This window comes from Lacerta agilis, chromosome 2 (assembly GCF_009819535.1).
Source record: "Lacerta agilis isolate rLacAgi1 chromosome 2, rLacAgi1.pri, whole genome shotgun sequence".
In the NCBI taxonomy this organism is placed as follows: domain Eukaryota; kingdom Metazoa; phylum Chordata; class Lepidosauria; order Squamata; family Lacertidae; genus Lacerta; species Lacerta agilis.
In genome coordinates, this window is record NC_046313.1 from 34,932,871 (window position 1) to 34,952,380 (window position 19,510).

Below are 19,510 nucleotides of genomic sequence, written 5' to 3' on the forward strand. Positions count from 1 at the left end.
GTAAGGAGTCATTAAAAGATCTCTGAGCTATTTTGGAAGGTTACAGTCAGGCCTATCTGTGAAAGCTGCTTCAACAAGAGGTAACAAATACTACCGCTTTTCAGAGTTCATCTCTCCTCTTTTGTTACACGCATGTAAGTTATTGGTACATGGGAGTACACTAAAGTATTTGCACATATTTAACGTAACTTTAAAAGTATCCCATGTTTATAGTCCCAAGGAAGCAACTAAGTCCAGCAGATATGTAAAGAACAATCCAGAACCAGTCAAGAGACGTGCCAAAACCACAGTAACAATCTGCTACAAATGAGACCTAGATAAGTAAAAAGACCCAGGACTTTCCTTTGCAAGTCATTATCCATTTCTACATTTAGGAAATGGAGATGACTTTTAGCAGCGGTAACATGCTTTTAAGCTAGCACCATAACAGGCACAGACTCCATCAGACACGAGCAATTAAAACAAACATTTGCATGTACTGTTAGGACTCACTTGTGTACATCACAGGAGCACTAATAACTTTACCACAATCCTATTGAGAGGTTACTATTTGTAAAACCCAATCTCACAGGGTGCAAGATGACAGAGTCTGAACTCTTTCTAAGATTTCACTATTGAAAGTGATTACTTGGCTTAAGATAAAGAGTTAGTCCTATTAGGACACAGGTGGTGCAAGACAGGAAGTCAGAAGCTGTTGACACCATAGATTGCAAAGAGCCCTCTCCTGTTTTGAATCACAGGTCTTGGTTGCAACTACGTGCAAAAATGTTATGCCAACTCATAAATGTGCCTCACATCTTACACTGTGTTACACTGTGAACTAAATGCACCAAAAGGGAGGGGGAGGATGCAAGGGACCCCAGGAATCATCTGCTCGAGAACCTAAGGTTTCACATTACACAAGCCATGTCTGCCAAGTCTTATAAATCACATTGTAATCCACTCGTCTAAGTGCAATTCCGCAACTGCAGTAAACAACATTTGCTTTGTGCTAACCACTTATATGGACTTAGAAGCCTTTCTATAACCTCCAACTTGACACTGATGTCCAGCTACAAACAGGCAGTTGGTTCAAAGTGGAGATTCAGGACAAATCATGGATGTATGAACTGCTGGGATGTGTCTTCATAGGTTGGTAAATACAGGTGGGCAATAAGGTTTTCCAACTTGTACCAAGTCCCATTTATTCATTTAGTAGATTCATGTCCCACACATCACTATACATTCTCAGAATGGCTTACAGATACCATACAAACAACAATATGGATCAATATGCCCAGAGTAAAGGCATTTCTGATAAAAATCAATATACGTAAACCTTATTCTGACCATTATATTCTTACTGCTCAAAGATTCAATGAAAGATAAACTTTGTAACCCCAAACTGGAGTCCATTCAGTGTCGGTGCCCATCTGTAATGAATCAGGTCATAGTTAGGGGCTGTTTAGAGACCCATGGAGTTTGAAGGGTTAATGGACTCCCCTATTTGAGTGACAGACACCCTTGGGAAGCGGGACATTCCGCTATTTAAAAGGAGGGAGCAGCCGTTAGAGGTGGTTGGTTGATGGTGTGAGAGGGTTGGAGAGTGGTGACTGAAGAAGGAGGGTGTGGGGCGAGGTTAGGTTTAGTTTAGGTTAGGAACGTTAAAGATGTGTTTATGTTGATGAAACGAAGAATATACACGGTTAACAAACTAAGCTTATGAACCTATACTGAAACCGCTATGCTCTGTACTCAATAAAGATCTCTTGTTTTTGAGCCAAGTCGTCGTTCTTTTGGTTCAGCAGGTTATACAAGCTCTTGAGGAGGGGAATTCAGGTAAAGGGCAAAACTATTCTGAAAGGCGATAGAAAAACCTGGGATTGCCACAGAGTTGCTAAGAGGGCTTAGTCAACTGGTATAGTGAGGGGATCTAACAAAGAGAGGCCCCGAACTATAGGCAAAAGAGAGGTTAAACCCCAAAGCCCAGAGCAGTGGAAATAACCGGCCACGGCCGCTGGACAGGAAAACCCCCGTTATTAAGAAATTCCCAGTTTATTAAACAAAGGGAAAGACAATAACAGACGGACCTCAAAGGGACAGGTGGGGTGCGTGTTAATTTGACCCAGAACACCTGAGTAAAAACGTAACTTAGTAACAAGGGGAGAGTCTGAGGTGGAGGTTCGTCGCACCATCTCATCTCAAGAGGGAGAACATTCCATTCTACTAACAGAGACTCCCTCCAACACAGAGAGAATTTCTCCAATACTGTATTGTCTTTCTGCTAAATGAGTCTCAAACCATTCAGGGCTCTGTCTATCACAGCAGGCCTCCAACTGCTTGGTGCCTTTGTGGAATGATCGCAGCAGCCCCTTCATCACTGGGGAAAGCGCTCCCAGCCAGCTTCTTGAAGATGCAAAGGCGGTGGAAAAGCAAGCTTTGTTCACCACCATCACTGCTGCATGGTAGGCACAAAAGTGCACTCTCAACTGTTCTCAATTGCATTTGGTACAGTACTTGCACCACTTGCACTCTTGCTATTGTCTGGTCACCTGGAGTTCTCCCCCAAACCAAGGAGGCCTTCTTACATCCATGAGACCAGATGGGCCATAATGACCCTTTCCATTTCTCTGTTCCACATACAGACAAAGATTATGGAAGAGCACCAGTCATGCTAACTGGGAGAACCCCAAAAGCATTCAGGAATCTCACAGATTCCACGGTGGACACCTGCTGTACCTTGAAGGGAGTCATTGCTACCAAAAGTCTAAATCCATAACAATGGTCTAATTGAACCACCACAACCAAACCATTTACCAGTCACCTGTTCACCAAAGCCAGATCCATGATATACTGGTATCTGCTGCTGCTGCCCTGCAATACTGAAGACTAAATAATTTCCACTTTTCTGGGACTATCTAAGGAATATAATGAAACCACTCATGGATAATAGAATCTGAATTGAGACTGCCAGTGATAACCTAACCCAACTCCTTAGAGGCAACTAATACTGTTCCAAACTACCAGTAAGTCTCCACACTTAATGAAGCCCAGCCTGTGCAGCGAGGTAAGCACAAAAAACATGTTTACCTTTTATACACAGAAACTTAAAACTAGTAAATAATTTTAAAACACACTACTTAGAGCACAATTTGTATTTTGGAGCATAGCACATATCAAACCTTTGAGAATCAATAGGAAGGTTTTGCCTGAATCTAGAACACTCACTTCACAAACACTTTCCCCCTGTACTGAAGCTCCATTGTTGCCCATTTTCAAATGAGATGCTGGACTGAGTCAGAGTCTATGAGCACTGCAATGCAGCTTGAAAAGTTGCATTTTTCTGCTATACATCATTGATCATGATGCTTCAGTTAACAAAAAGATCATTTGTTCTGCCCTTGCCATGTACTGGTACACAAAATTACACAATACAGATTGTTATGTTTGTTAAAAATACATCACTTGTGCCGTAAAAGATTCCAAGAAAACAGAACTGCTTTCACAATTGTAAATCTTCCAATCCCTAGGTTTGGGTCATCCTAGGGAGCTAGTAATATTTTTTTTACAATAGCCATGTTACCTAACAGGCACACACATATTCACACACACAACATTAATACACTTGATGCTCTGCCCCCCGAAATAATTCAATTCTATTCACTAAGATTGTGGGAGTCCTATATCCCATTTTACAAAACATCAAGCCTGATGTCCATAGTTACCTCAAGAAAATATTCTAAAATGCCTATCTGTAATGTCTCAGATACCTCCATGATGCTATAGCACAGCACATCCTTGCAAAGCAAAAGATACTTTTAAAAACATTGCAATTACCCTTCCACAGTTATGGTGGATGATGCAATTATTTACATACTTTTAATCCAGGACTGGACTTCATTATAGGTGCTTTGATTAGGAGCACACAAACTCATAAAGGCACGTCTTGCTAAAGTAACAACAATATGCCCCATGCCTTGGGTGATGGGACAATTGCTGGGAACACCCTTCTGCGTTGAAGAAAGAGTCGCATAAGTGCATTCTGTCTTTTGTGTAGGCAAGCACCCACGCCTATCCTGAACAGAATGCAAAATGTGCCCACACACCCTTGACTCACATGCTTGGTGGTGATCTTCCTAGGTCTCTCAAACACATCTCTTCAATATCCCATTAAACATTAGAAGTGGTGCTGAAGTGTACCACATAAAAGCGCAACATAAGAAGCCCAACTTAACTATTAGCTTCTGTTCCCTATAAACAGAGCTGTTGCGCCATCTTCAAATTCACAGCTTGTTCCAGTTCCCAGATGATGCACAATAAATACCCATTTTTCTGCTGCTCTATAACCAATCCGGCTAGTCATTCAGCCAAATATATACACACTAGATGCTGGGGAAAGAATAATCAAGGGAAGATCAAATTAGCAATGCTGAGTAACTTCCGCACTTGTCATTTCAGCTCATACAGACTCGTTTATTAAGCAAGCTTCTGTCTGCTGTAAAGAAATATATACCCATAGCTCTATTGCACAAGAGAGGCTCGTATCTGTGAGTTACAGGCCCAGTTACATTCCAAGTGAAAAGAATTGCAAAATCCCAAAGTGTCAATCAAAGTAAGGTATAATCCCATACTACTATGATGCATATTTATAAGCACAAATAAAGAGTAGATCCTAATAAAATACCTGCAATTATAATTACACTGCCAGTTCAGACAGCACAATCCAAAGCACTGTACTCCCATAAAAGCAAAATGCTGGTTAGTGAACATAAAGGAAGTTCTGCCCTAGAAAACATGCTGACAGTAAATCAAGAGAATGCATTTCTTGGCAAACTAAACGTTCCATATCTATAAGATTTAAACCAACTCAAGAAACCGACATAACTGCACAGACCCTTAATTTATTCAGAAGAGGAAATCCTCTTTTTGCCTTCTTAAAAATCCCAGGACATGGTCTGAGTTGTGAAATCTTAGGATTGATGGGGTTAGGTCTGTAACTTCATCTCAGGCTTCCATTAATGGTGTGAATACTTACAGCTATAATTATTGAAGTTTATAGGGCCGCTCATCAATAAAATTCTCTAGACACCTGTGTAGCTTCAAGCTCAATAAAAGAGGCCACCTTGCCCTTTGGTCACAGAACGCACCCACTCAAGCTTCCCAATAGGCCAATACAGCCACTGCAAACCTGTATTGCCAGTGCCCTCCCCAATCTTGTTTTCCATTGCTCTTCCCTCATCCATTTTAGTGAGCAGAACTCTAGCCAAAGGCAGATTTAGGGGAGCACAACTGGTTGCACTGGTCATGGAATTTCGGGGGCGCTGCAGGCAGCTCCACAACTATTATGTAGAATGGAAGGTGAGGTGCTGAATTTTGGCATCGCACAGGGCACCACTGAAATTTGAGACCCCAAGGCCCACCACTGCCCTAGGTGTAACACACAGGTATGCAGATGACAGAATCAGGAAACCATGGCTGCCGTTCTCTCACTGCATCAGGGCATTTAAAGGTACATGCCAAATGTTCTGGTTGCAAGGTGTGCATCAGTATCAGATAGTGAGATTGGGGGGGGGGGTGTCGCTGCTGATTACCTGGAGGGAGGGGGGCAGCAGCAAGCTGCAAATGCACCAGCAGGAGTGCTGGACTGGCTCTGCGCCAGCCTTGCCCCTCCCTCTCTTCTTTTCAGTAAGCAGCAGCAGCACTGACCAGAGGTCTGATGAATGCCACTGTCCAAGAGGTACTCCACCATAGCTGTATGAAGACTCATCTTCAAACATATGCAGTTCCCTCAGTGAAAACCAAGCATTAGCTGATTCTTGTACATAGCTGCTTCTCACCATCATGCAAACATGACTCTTGGAAGCATTCTATCCACCTTAAACCGTTTCACACCTCAGGCCAAATCTTATTTTCCCTGTCCCCTCACCCATACACAACCAAACATTGGGAGTAAAAGGTTGGCCTGAAATAAACAGGATTAGCTTCCAAGTAAAGGCCTCTCCATGTATGCATTGCATAAAGAGGTACCACACAGAGAGTGGGACTGTGGGGCTACACCCCTGGCCCTGGGGTCACATGGTGATATAGGTGCAGGTGTCTGCAAATGATCGCCTATGTGTTTTCCACGTATTCTGGAAGTTCCCCAGTTGTGCAGATTCCTAAACACATGGAAAAATGATGCATGCACACTTTCCTTTGCAGATAGACACACCTAGCATGTGGGCGTGGGGGCAGCTTGTGGCCAAGGGTAAGTGAAGGGGAACATAAGCAGCAGCCAACATTTGCTGTATTTTTACACACACACACACACAGCCCAAACCAGCAGTCAAAGTTAATTTATGAAGCTGCAAAACCAAGCCACAGCTTAGGCCAAAAGTTGACTACAATTACTAGAAAACAGAAACGATTTTTTTTTCCCAACCAAGAAAAATTAAAGGGTTCCATTTCCCACTACAGTGGTCCAATCTTCATGCAAGTGCTAGTGTGCTCACCCCCACCCCCCATCATGCTCATTCAACACAGACATTTAACATCAAAATGCAGGAATCTTTTTGCCCAATGTGGGACTCAAATGCAGGACCTGAGATTAAGAGCCTCACGCCAGGGATTGAAACTGGAATCCCTGAGTCACTGAGCTATGATTTCCCACCTCCTTCAAACACCCTGCCCTTATCCTTATCTCCTTACCTACAAGAAAGGTACACATTCTTTTCAGGGGGTGCCTAATCTCAGTCAAACCTTACCAGGGCTAGAACCGAGAGATGGATGAATGCATGCTTGACCTGCAGCTAAAGCAACACCAGCCCTTCTCAGTGTTTCTTTCTTAGCAACTCCCCACACAAAGCCATCCAAATGCTTTGCAATTGGCCCATGTTTTGTGCAAGTTGTTTGATGGAGGAGATGCTCATTTTCTTAAGGTATCTTAAACAGCACTTTCTCTTAGCAAAACACCAGATTTTGACATCTGTCTCTCTTTTTGACTGGATAGACATATTGTATACAGGTAAAAAAACTACTGGGAGGTGTATAAAAAAAAGTTAGGACCACACTTCACACATTACACATTACACCAGCATTCCAAAACCTGGTGCAATCCAGATACTACTGGACCAGAATAGGGACTATACTGCATTCATCCAAATACTACTACTATATGGAATAGATAGGCTCATATAATACTGGGTAGGAAACTTTTGTATTTTCTGATCCAAACAATTATAAAATAAGCTGCATTTCCTATGCACCTCTCCCAGGGGGCTCTTCTCAGTGTTATTCTTTCCTGGATTCTTCTAGATTTATAGAGTTTAGCAAATGAACCTCTTTCTATAAAAGACATACAAGCACAATACATACAATAAAAGAATCTGTTTGGAGCTGCAATATTTTCATTGAGGAAAATGGTGTGATATTTTATTTTTTTAAAAAAAATGTATCGCAAACAAACCACTTGGGGGGGGGGGTCTTACCAGTTTACTGATTTGAGCACAAAGCTTCACAGCTATTTGTTTTTGTAAAGAATCCAAGCCAATATACCTTTCCAGAAAACAGCACTTTTGTTCCTCAGTTGTTGAAGATGATGCAGCCCAGACATCTTAGAATTAAGTAGCAGGGTGCATTTTACCAGCACTCAAGCCATAATGTTTTGTCGCTAGAAAAATGCAAGTTTCTCCAGCTAGCACTTCCCTAGCAATGCTCTGTGGACTATGACTGCCTGAATGGATAGCGCCTGCAATATTACTAGCCTAGTGACAAGTAGCAATTCCCGCGCCACCGGCACCCAAACCATAATTTGTACCTTTAAAAAATGGTTGCATATACGTGTGCATGTGTGTCCACACTCACACAGAGACAGAGAGAGAGAGAGAGAAGCTGAGCACTTTCATTCCTCTAACCTTTTAGAATTTTTTAAAAAGGAAGGTCCAAGCAGATCTCTGAAACATGACGTCTCCATCATAACCTTGTTCTGTGCTTTTCGCTCCCCACTGTAGGACACAGCTGGACATCTGGCCTCACATGGCGGGGGGGGGGTCTATATGAATGTTCTTAATATTGGCATGTGTCTGAGCATTCACAATCCTAGCTTCACTGTTGAAGTATCTCCCACCAGAAAGCCAAATCATACAGTGACTTCATTTTGTTGAAAAACAGTTGTCTGAATCAGCCGTGAGTTATCAAAGCTGTCATGCCTCTGAACATGCACAGCTGACTTTCCCTTCCCATTCAGGAGCCACCGCCTACATTAAACAGCTGGGATTAAGGGACCTGACTTTCAGGTGAGAAGGGTGTAGTTCAGCCAAGGCTTGAATCCAACTACTTCTAACTAAACCACAGTGAATTCTCGGGATTGTTTGTTCCACTTTAGCCTCCACGAGACCATCACACTTTATGATGACTTTTAAACAAAGCTTAAAAGAGTCCCTTAATTTTCAACAGGGGGCATTTTCTAGGTCAAACAAGGAGTAGCAACATGAACTCTTCCCACTGATTCTGGCGCAAACCTAGCAAAGGGCTCCATAACAGTGTAGATGGAGACAGAACAGCTTGCCAGAGCTATTCCCTCATTTAGCTCAGATTTCAACCCTGTGCAAAGCCAAGACACAAAGGGGAGTGAAGTGTTAACTGACCCCGCACACACAGGATACAATAGTATGAAAGGTTTGCTTATGTGGTCACTTGTCTTGCCACAACAACCCCTTGACCCTCTTCAACCCTGGGCCAGTTTGTAATTTCAAGGCCAAAGTGAAAGATGAATAATTGAACATACAGCATATTAAAATATGATTCCCTTCTCCGGGGCACTGAGGACCCCCCCCCCCCCACATCATCCTTTGGTGCTCCACTTCCACATCTGTTCACTGTGCTGGAGTTCCCTACAGAGGGAATAAATGCAGTAAGTTTGCAGACAGTGGTCCACACATACTGCTTATCACAGTGCAAGAGAATCCCTGGACTACCTATCTTGCCATTTCAGGTATATCATTGTGTACCTGCAAAAGAGTAATGAATGAGTCACCCCAATATCCCACGAATAATGTGGCAAAACAAACATGCATACTTTGCTAAGGTGAGCATGCCGGCGGCATATAGGAAACAACTGATCTCTTAGATGCCTGGCAAGCAAAACTATTTTGAAAATCTGTTTCTCTCCCCCCCCCCCAATCCATATATAAAACTGATACCCACTGAAAACAACAGCAGCTCTCAGCAAATGGATGGATGCTGGCAGAAGTTCCAATTCCCAAGCTGTCTCCTTCAGTACTGGAATGAGACATTATGCTTCGCAAGAGAGATGTGCAACTATGGGAGGTGACAGTAGCTATAAAAAGTCCTGACAGTCTTCAGAAGAGCGAAATTTACATTGGCTGCTGCTTCTTTGCATAAGTGATTTCCCAAAGCCATCAGTCAAAGAAACATCAACCATCCAATAATGTCCAAATAACCCTTTGCAAAATATTAATGTTGTGCAGGTGTCACCATTCCAGGATCAAATGCAAACAACAACAGTTGTTTACAAACAACAGTTTAAGGAAGTTTTTAATGTTTAATGTTTTATTGCTTATTATTATTATTATTATTATTCTGTTGGGAGCCACCCAGAGTGGCTGGGGAGACCCAGCCAGATGGGTGGGGTATAAGCAATAACGTTATTATTATTATTATTATTATTATTAAGGCTGCAATCCTATTGCCATTTGTTAAGGAGCAAGACCCAACAAACACAATAGGACTTAACTGCAGATAAACATGCGTAGGGTTGCACTGCATTAACAACATATAGTAAATTAAGGACAGGTGGTGAAATAAGGCGATGTGTCACTTTCAAATTATAGGCTGCTGCAGAAGCTAAAATGTCTCTCCAGAGAAGCCCAAATCCACACACTGCCTTCCTTTTTCTCTGCACACCAACAGGCCTGGTGCCACCACAACACATACCAGGGAGCCTACTGCTCCTGCCATGGGCTGCCAGCTGCACCACAGCTGAGTAGCAGCAGGGACGGGGGGGGGGGAGGGGGGTTGGGCCTATGCAGTCATCTTAAGCTTCCAGCCCATAAAGTTGTACTCACCTCATGAGAACTCACCACATGACAGACAGACATCCTGGATGGGGCAGCATAATATAGTGACACTGGTGAGCACAGATATGCCATGTGAGTCTAGGGCTCTGCTCAGCACTTCCTCCCATCAACTACTAAGTGATATCAAGGGCAGCTTGCCCAGGGCACCCTGCCCCCCAAGCTTTCAGCTGGCCCTGCAGGTCAGTTCCCTTCTTCACCTAAGGTGCATAAGATAAAACTGCAATTCAGCAGGACCCTCAAGGATGAAGGGCACAGCGAACCTGAAATGAAGCTCACATGTTCTCATAGCATTGAACCATGGTTTGGACCTTATGTCTGAACACAGCAGCTGTAGGACAAACATGTTTTACTAGAGAATCTTTCAACTCAGCTCAGAACAGGTGGAACACAGTCTTTGTCTATGTGCAACAGTGAGAGAGAAGGCTTCATGTAGAGAACGATACTTGTAAGTGTTAACGCTGCCAGGCTGCATGTCACGTTTGCAGACGTCTTTGTAACACAAAGTTGGTATGCCAACAGGCCTGGTGCCTGTAGTCAGCTGTAACTCTCCAGTGGTTTGACTTCACCTCCGAAGGCACACTCTTCCATTGTCTCCCAAGACAGACAGCATGCCAACCAAAAACAAAAAAAAAAAACTTGTAAGGGGGGCAGGGGGTTGGACTGGATGGCCCTTGTGGTCTCTTCCAACTCTATGATTCTAAGTGTTACACAAAAGACCTAGTTTTCATCTGCAAAATGTTGGAAGAACATTCAACCTTGCTCCCTCCTTCTGTTTCCAGATATTTTTACAAGATCCTCCCAGGTCTCATGTGGGCTAGAAATTTATATAAACAGCTATCTAAGATTATCATATTTCTTCAAATGCATCACATTCTTCCTGCGAGCCAGGTGCCAAGTTGCTCCTCACAATTTTGATTCAGCTACTGTTCACCTCATCAACTAAGAGCCTGGGTTCCTGTTATTTGCCCTTGAACCAAGTCTACGGTAGTTCCCAATATTTGGCAGAGGAAAGTCCTACCACCCCAGATGTCTTGCTATACTTTCTTCCTTCTGTCCAATACCCTAGTTCTTTGATGCAAATCAAATTATATATGAATTTGTAGGCATTACAGTATGAATAAGGTTATGGTCATTATTACCCTGTCATCTCAAACAGGCCTAACAGGAATGAAGTCATTGAGAGCAATTACACTCTGATGGGGAAACAAACAACACATAAGAACCACTTCAGAAACAGCGCCAGCCTGGAGCAGTAATAAGGAGATACATATTACTGCTACAGCAAAAGGGTTAGGGTTTTAAGCTTCAAAAACAGGAAAGGGAGTGAACAGTCAGTGTACACCAAATTATTCGGAAACGTGCCCTTCATATGCGAAAGAACCTGTGTACTTTCTTAAGTATCCCTTACAACTTGGATCTCGAAGGTGATTAAATATATTGGGGGTGGGGTGTTTTAAATCAAACACTGTATAAAGCTACAACTGTTTCAGCATTTACCTAAATCTGAGCCCAGAGAGAGCTCTATTTCAAATATACAAATTTCTGCAAACTGTCAACAGCTAAAGGTTCTAAGGTTGCATTCCAAAACAAACAAACCACCCCACTCCAAGGGTTTGTTAAACACCCCAATATCTTTTCTTCATAGTAATTGTGCAGAAGACATTTATTTCACTGCATGGATGCAAGCACAAAAATAAGCAAAGAGAAAAAGAATGGAATTTCTGAACTTGGGTTGAGAAAGCAAAGCCAAACTCTGTATGGATGAAATTCCTCTTTTCCACTTCATCCTTGTGCATGTCCTAACCAGCAGTTTATTACATGCAGGATACATCTCCAAATGCCAATGGGAGAGCATCCATACTGCTTTCCCCCATATCAGCTGGATTGAGGCACATACCATATGAGAACACAGCCTCCCACGACTCTGAAGAGCAGGCACAGCAACTTCATCTAGACTAGATTACATGCAGCAAGGAAAACCCTTTGAATCATTTTTCAGGTGGCAGCAATGTCAACAGCACATTTCTCCACAAAAAGGTAGAAATCTGCGGAAGGACCATGTGGCAGTAATGCACACATTTGAGTATTTGCTGTACAAAACAACAGGCTTTATAAAAAAAAAAAATACACACCAGAACTCTTCTCCACAGCTTGGCCAACCAATTCAAGGTCCTTATCAGCAAACCAAGTGCAAGAGTAGTGACAATACAAGCTGGAATGTTCAGGATGCAACTGTTATTGTGCTGGAAGCTTTTGACTCACCTGAGCCAGACTTCCAATATTCTACAGGAACACCAGTTCACAAATACCTTTTTCAACAGACAAAGAGACTAAAGGACCTACCCTTTAAACAGTTTCAAAAACATTCTCTGTCAAGTTTCCAGGAGGGGATCCTGATTCTAATTCACCACAGGTGACCACACAATTGGTTATTTACACCCTATTCTAAATTACCTTCCACTGTACTTGCCCTTCCCCTTGTGTGCTTGCACAGCATACAGGAAACAAAGCGACAGCCTTCCTAATATCTACAGAGCCCTCCCTAAAAAAGCACACACACTGACCACCATTATATTTCGTCCCTAGGAAAATACCGCAAACTGCATGATGAACAATTACTCTGCATTTTGCAGTCAGAAGAAATCAAATATATTCATCTATCATTTTATTTTATTTGGCTTGTCTAGTCCGATCATAGAGGCCTAGCAAATCTTGCATTTCTTGGCAGCAGAATTGGGCATTTTTTGGTGATACATCCACAGATCCCTTAAGAACAACACAGATGGGAAATTTGTGGTGCTGAAAGTTTACTTGGAAATACTTATGATTCTGAAAACCATATGACCTGACAGATTGTTTGTGCCATAGATGCTTACAAAGCATCATTAAAGATGGTGTATAGACACAACATCTGGCACATCTCCTAACTGGAATCCAGGGTGTCACTAGACTGCACCATACCAAGCTTAAAGCTTGGCCAACAGCCTTCCTAAGCAATAAATGACAACACCAAATTAATAAACATGTAAGTAATGATCCTGGCTCAGCTGTGCAATGGGACCATATTACATCAACACCATTCAGCTGCACTTGGGCAGCAGAGCACATCCTAGAACCAAATTGCATTGAGCTGAGCTGATTATTTAAGAAATAAATCCCGCCAAAGTAAAAGTTCAAGCGCATTGATTGGCATATATGTCACATGTGCTTAGCACAGCTTTAAACAGAGGGTTCTTCTCTTCTCTCATCAGTGGTGCGGTCTACCAAATTTTCCTCTTATGTAAACATTGCTATCTTCCAATAAAAGGCTAGAGACAGTAAATTTATGATTAGTATAGAATATCTGTTTGGGTTTCTATATTTAAAAAATATATATATTCATACTCAGCCACAGGAAAACATGCTATGCAGGCAGCAATCCTGTCAGAGAAAAGAATCCACATCTGGTTGGAAATATGGTGAAGAAGCGGCCCATTTTCACAGACAGCTTTTGACATTAATCCATCAAGATCAGTGTTGTCAAGATTTGCTCTTAGCTGGTAGCAGCTCTCCAATGTTTTTCAGGTGATAGAATTGCCCAGCCAGCCCTACCTAGAAATGCCCCATGGATTGAACCTGAGACCTTCTGTTTACCAATGAAGGGTTCCACCACAGAGCTGCAGCCCTTCCCACTGGGTTGAGGGGGAGGGAATGAGAGTTACTCATCTCATCATGTGCCGAAATGGGTCTTCAGCAGAGCATGTTTCTCACCCATGGTTCATACATGGAACAAACACTTCATGCAGAAAGCAGCCCACCTACACACCTTGGGAAAACAAAGCTTAAGAATGTGGAGAGCTCTTGTGCGGTGGAAACCACAGAGTGGAAGAAAGAGGTGCTTCTCTAGGCAGCCTCTCTTCACACTGGAGAAGCAGTTAAGAGGACCCCAACATTGTTGACCATACTGCTCGTAAACAAGAGACACCCACAAAACAGGCACTCGGGTTATCTATAGCAAAGGGAGCATCTTCACAGCACCCCACAAACACTGCACATCCTACAACAGCAGCAGCAGCAGCTCTGCACACTGCACAAGAGGCTGCACCACTCTGCAACCCACACCACCTCCACATGCCAGAAGGGGTCTGTTAAGGCATGCACACTTCAAAGGGAACCCCTTCCTCCATGTTCCACAGCGAGGGCCACCAAGCAGGATGCACGCCTCCCTCGCTGCAGTCAGCCAGCCAAGCTCAAAACACCTCACACAAACCCGTGATCAATAATAATAATAATAATAACAACAACAATAATCAAGTAACCCCACGCCGGTACCTCGTGGAACCACCCCAACAATTCCCCACATAATACCCCTACCAACACTCATCAGATGCCCACAAGGTGAAGAAACCCGTCGCAGGGGCGCCTAACAACCACGGCAGAGCAAACTTGGCAAGACCCGAACTCGGGGCCAGCGCCTTCTCCCCTCCACATGCAACAGTCCGCCCACTGCCCTACGAGGCAGCCCCGTTGCCATCACCCGAGCCCACCACCCCACACACCCCCATGCTGAACTGCAGACCGCCCGCCTTCCCCCCTGCCCTGCCCTGCCCCTCACCTCGATCAGCTGGACGTAGCTGGCCGGGAACCAGCCCCGGAGCCCTTCGGCGGTCTCTCCTTCCCACCAGCCGCCGTCGGGCCCCGCCTGGAGGACGGTGAGCAGCTCCCCCGCCGCGAAGCGCAGCCCGTGCCGGTGCCTCTCCCCGGAGAAAGGGTACAGGGTCCTGCAGCGCGCGCCTAGCACCGGCAGCGCCCGCTCCTGCCCGGGCGGCGGCATCCCCTAGCCAGCGAGCGAGCGAGCGACTTGCCCAACTAACTCGGCTCTGGCCGCCACAGGTGCTGTTGAGCCGAGCGCCTCTGGCTGCCGGGAGCGAGCCTGCTTGCCTGCCTGCCTGCCTGCTCGCCTGGCCCCCCTCGCGTCCCTCCCCGTCAGCCCGGCCGGCGGATTGGCCGCCTCGCTTCCCTGCACCGCCCCCTGGGACAGGCGGACCGCTGCCGCGCCCGCCCTCTCACACGCGCACGCACACCGGAGTCCCAGCCAAGGCTGCACGCCCTCTTTGCACGCGCGGAGAGGGGAAGCGAGGAGGGGGACGGGACGGGACGGGGCAGCGGCGCCTCCGCCTCCTCTTCGCCCCCGTTGTTTCGTCCCGCCGCCCCTGTCAAACACGAGCCGGATTTTTGCGTTTCTTCGCCGCCCACTTGCATTGTATCGGTAGGAATCCGGCGTCGGTGCCTTTTCGGACTTACCGGTAAAATGGTTGTGATGTACACCGAAAAGAGGGGGAGGGGCGTTGAAGCACAAAATGCGTGTGAATTCATCGAACACGTGTGTCATGCGGGCACGCTTTCCGGGTGCTTGGTGAGTTGGACAGACCTAGTTTGGTGTGTTTTCACCCAAGCGCCACTACAGATAGTAAAACTACCCACCCCCGCCGCCAAAATTGCATCATTAAATTAAAACATAGTCAATACATGTAAAATTTAAAGACTTTGTAGCAGTCATTGAACAGCGGGACCCCTGCATAAAATTGTTTTGCTCTGCCAGACAGCAGAAATTAAAAAATATAATTAAAATGAGTAAAGATATTACCGGTAGTGTGGCTATACTTCCTCTAATGGCTATGAGATGCCAACAAGAACTATTGATGAGAATGTTTATGATTTTTATGGATAATGAATTTTCATACTGTTTTGTGCATGGGTTTTGTTTGAAACTTTGTGTGTTCCCATGGCTATGGAAGTAAAGTTAACTCACAATAAAACAGAAATTAACTCCCTGGGCAACTAATATAACTACAGAAGAACTTCCTAAATAACCTTTGCTTTGGTACTAGCAACAGGTAAATTTCAAGATAATCTAGGCACACCTCAGAAGGAACCCCTATGTTGAGAAACCCTGGAGAATTTCATTGCACCCATGGCTCACGGCACTTCTAGTCTGTCACTATTTTCAGATGCGATTCAGTCACGTCCCCAAAAATTCCGGTTGTGCAGTTCTCTTGCACAACGAAAACACTTCCCCCCACAAAATCAGACATTTTGCAATAAGGAAAGTGGTCAGAAAATGTACTGAGAAGCACAGGGTAACATTTGCTTGACACAACATCATCTAACTAACATCATCTAACTAACATCATCAATGAACAAATCAGAATAAATGCTTGATAAATAGCTGACACTGTCTAACTCGCTCACAAATTTTGTGCCAACAAATTAGGGTGAATCTTCAATAAACACATGGGACGCGGGTGGCGCTGTGGGTTAAGCCACAGAGCCTAGGGCTTGCTGATCAGAAAGTCGGCGGTTCGAATCCCCGCGATGGGGTGAGCTCCCATTGCTCGGTCCCAGCTCCTGCCCACCTAGCAGTTCGAAAGCACGTCAAAAGTGCAAGTACTGTAGATAAATACCGGTAGGTACTGCTCTGGCGGAAAGGTAAACGGTGTTTCCGTGCGCTGCTCTGGTTCGCCAGAAGCGGCATTGTCATTCTGGCTACATGACCCGGAAGCTGTACGCTGGCTCCCTCGGCCAGTAACATGAGATGAGCGCCGCAACCCCAGAATTGGACACGACTGGACCTAATGGTCAGGGGTCCCTTTACCTTTTCAATAAATACATCATCTGGAAGCAACCCTACTTCTGAGCTTCCCATTGGCATCTAGCTGGTTGCTAGAACATGCATCTTGTTCTGGGGTGGGGTGCAGTTTGACTGTATGATGCCTGAACCCCTTCAGGCAAGAGCCACAATGTCCCCTAAGCACGATCCTTTGCATAAGAAAGGAAGTGGCTGTGGGCCAGAGGGCAAATGGGTGGCCTCCTCCCTCACCTGGTGAGAAAGACAATAGCCAGAGTGTGTGTGTGTGTGAGAGAGAGAGAGAGAGATGGGCTAGAAGTAGAAGCAGGCAAAAGCCAGAGAGTGAGAGCCATCTTTGAATTCTGCTGTGACTATGGGAGAAGCAAGGCCTTCTGGGGTGTTAATGGTGTGAGCCCCTCCATTGTAGGCTCAGATTGCATATATGTGTAAATAAGCCATAATCATAAACACACCACCATCTCCGTTGTCCCTCATTCTATGGAAACTGAACCCTGGATAAGTGTCTGGAGCCCTAGTATCTTGCAACGCTTGGGAGAGTGGGGTGGCATGGAACTAATACTGGTTGGGCCTTTGGTCTATTCCAGCAAGGCTCTTCTTAGGCCTCATGCACACTACCCCTTTAAAGCCCATTCAAAGCACCTTCTTTCCCTCAAAGAATCCTGGCCCCTCACAGTTTACCCCTCACAGAGCTATGATCCCTAGCAGCCCTTAACAAACTACCATGCCCAGAATTCCTGGGGGGCAGGGGGGATTTGCTTCAAGTGTGCTTTACAGGTACAGCTGTATACAGTGTGTACACAACTCCAGTGTGGTTGGAAGTAGTTTGAAAATACATTCACTGAATTCTGAGGTATTTGTTTTCAGATCACAGACATGGCTCAGGCATGTGTTTGTCTTTACCCTAATGCAAAATATGTATAATCTATTATTATTATTATTATTATTATTATTATTATTATTAGGTAAGACGACTGGTTCCAAGCTGTTAAGGGCTTTATTTACTGTAACAGTAAATAACTTGGCCTAGGAGCAAATCAGCAACCAGTGCAGATCTCTGAACAGAGGGATAATATGCTGGTCTCACTCCTGTCAGCAGCTGTGCGTCAGCATTCTGCACTAACTGCAGTTTCAAGGAGAGCCCTGCACAGAGTGCATTGCAGTAATCCAACCTCAGAAGTTGCCAATGCCAGAACTACTGTGGTCAGGCTCTCCCAGTCCAGAAACAGCCACAGCTGTGAGCTGTCATACTTGGTGCAGCTGGTAAAAGGCGTTCGGCTTGTTCGTAGCCAACACTGCTATGTGGTAGGCTCAATCAGTGTTCGAAAGTCCAATTATTCTAGGCGCTTTTTGCAACAGGGGATTTCATTAGCACAAGCAGTTTCTGAGCTCTGGGCGCAGTATTGCACCTAAGATTTCAGATTAAAACTGCAGAGTGGAAGGAAAGGAGGACCTTGTTCTGCCTCCCCACTTCCAGCTACTCTCTGAAGACTGGAGCAGAGACCATATTAAGACTATTAGGGGGGTGGGCAGGGGAAGGACTAGACCATGTGAAATATGAACATAATTTTTAGCTGCAGTTCATTCATTTTCAGCTTTGTATTCTTGTTATATTAAAAAAAGGGTGCCTAGACATCCCGTTGTTGTGCCCATAACCTTAGACGTAAGGTGCCATTTAGCTCCTAGCTTTCCTATCTCAGTTTCTAACACTGGGCTCAATTATGTGCACTCACCAGTGTTCGGCCGGCTTCAGAGAGAGACTTGCACCACTTGTTCTCCAAACTTTGCCTGGCTTGCTTCATAGTCCAATCCTTCACTATATCACCTCTGCAAATCTGCTCCTTCAGCTCTGTATGTAAATGTAAAAACTTCAAGCCTCATCCAAACCATTATGACATCCTTCTAGGATAATTGAAGGCATCACCTTAGCAAATTTAAATAAAGCTAACATGCTTCAAAAGGGAAGAATAAGTTTCTATGTTAAGAGAAGTTTTCAAATGACAGAACCCTGGGAGAAAGTTTGGAATTGCCAGAATACACTGAATTTGAGTGCTATTTGAACATTTTTTAAAAAGCGAATATTTTGTTCCAGCCTTTGTCCTTGATATGTCCAAGACAGATCAGACAGATGTAAAAATCTGTGGCTTATCATAAATCAAAAATCTTTCTTATCTGTTTAAATTCCCATCAGACCAATGCTTCCTTTTCCCAAAATTCCTCACTGTTGGAAGTTAACCTTGCTGCTGTTACTTCAAGGCTAAGGTTAAACTGCCAAAAATAAGCAAACTTTAGAGTTCTGGTAGTATTCATCCAATTATGTTCTATGGAAATATGACTATAATTGATAATTTAGAAGTAAGAGTCAGCATATTGTTTATGATGTGCTACTTCTCAGGTTATGGTAAGCGAAGTCAATATTAATTAATATGATGAAGCGATTTCTTTTTTAACCACCTTAAAATTGCAACAGCTGTCTTTGCTTTACAGGAAAGCCACTGCTGTTTTCCTTCGAAAATTCAGAACCTTGCGAGAAAACACCACCCAATTTTACCTCAAAATCTGTAAAGTTATAGATGTTTCCTTTTGGAGGTGGGGGAATCAAACTTTAAAGTTGCCCAACACAAAAGCCCTGGACTTGCGTGTGGTTTGGCACTAAGAAATGAACATGCCTGCAAATTTCAGCAACCTCTGTCAAAAGGGGGAAAGGTTATAGCTGCTTCCCCCCCCCCCCTTTTTAAATCCCAATAGTGGACAAGCAGACTTGGACAAAACCTGAGCCAAACTGGACAGCCTATGAAGCTCCGTGTAAAGCCAGATCAGGATTTTCCAA

General features: G+C 44.3%; 1 protein-coding gene across 1 annotated transcript in view; it reads right to left on the bottom strand.

Moving 5' to 3' along the window:
• GAS7 (growth arrest specific 7) overlaps positions 1-14,905 on the bottom strand; it is a 131,741-nt gene extending 116,836 nt beyond the window's left edge. Inside the window, exon 1 of the mRNA XM_033139478.1 lies at positions 14,650-14,905. Coding sequence (XP_032995369.1) covers positions 14,650-14,868 — 219 coding nt within the window. The 5' untranslated portion in view covers positions 14,869-14,905. The remainder of the gene's footprint in view (positions 1-14,649) is intronic.
• Positions 14,906-19,510: the final 4,605 nt, after the last annotated feature.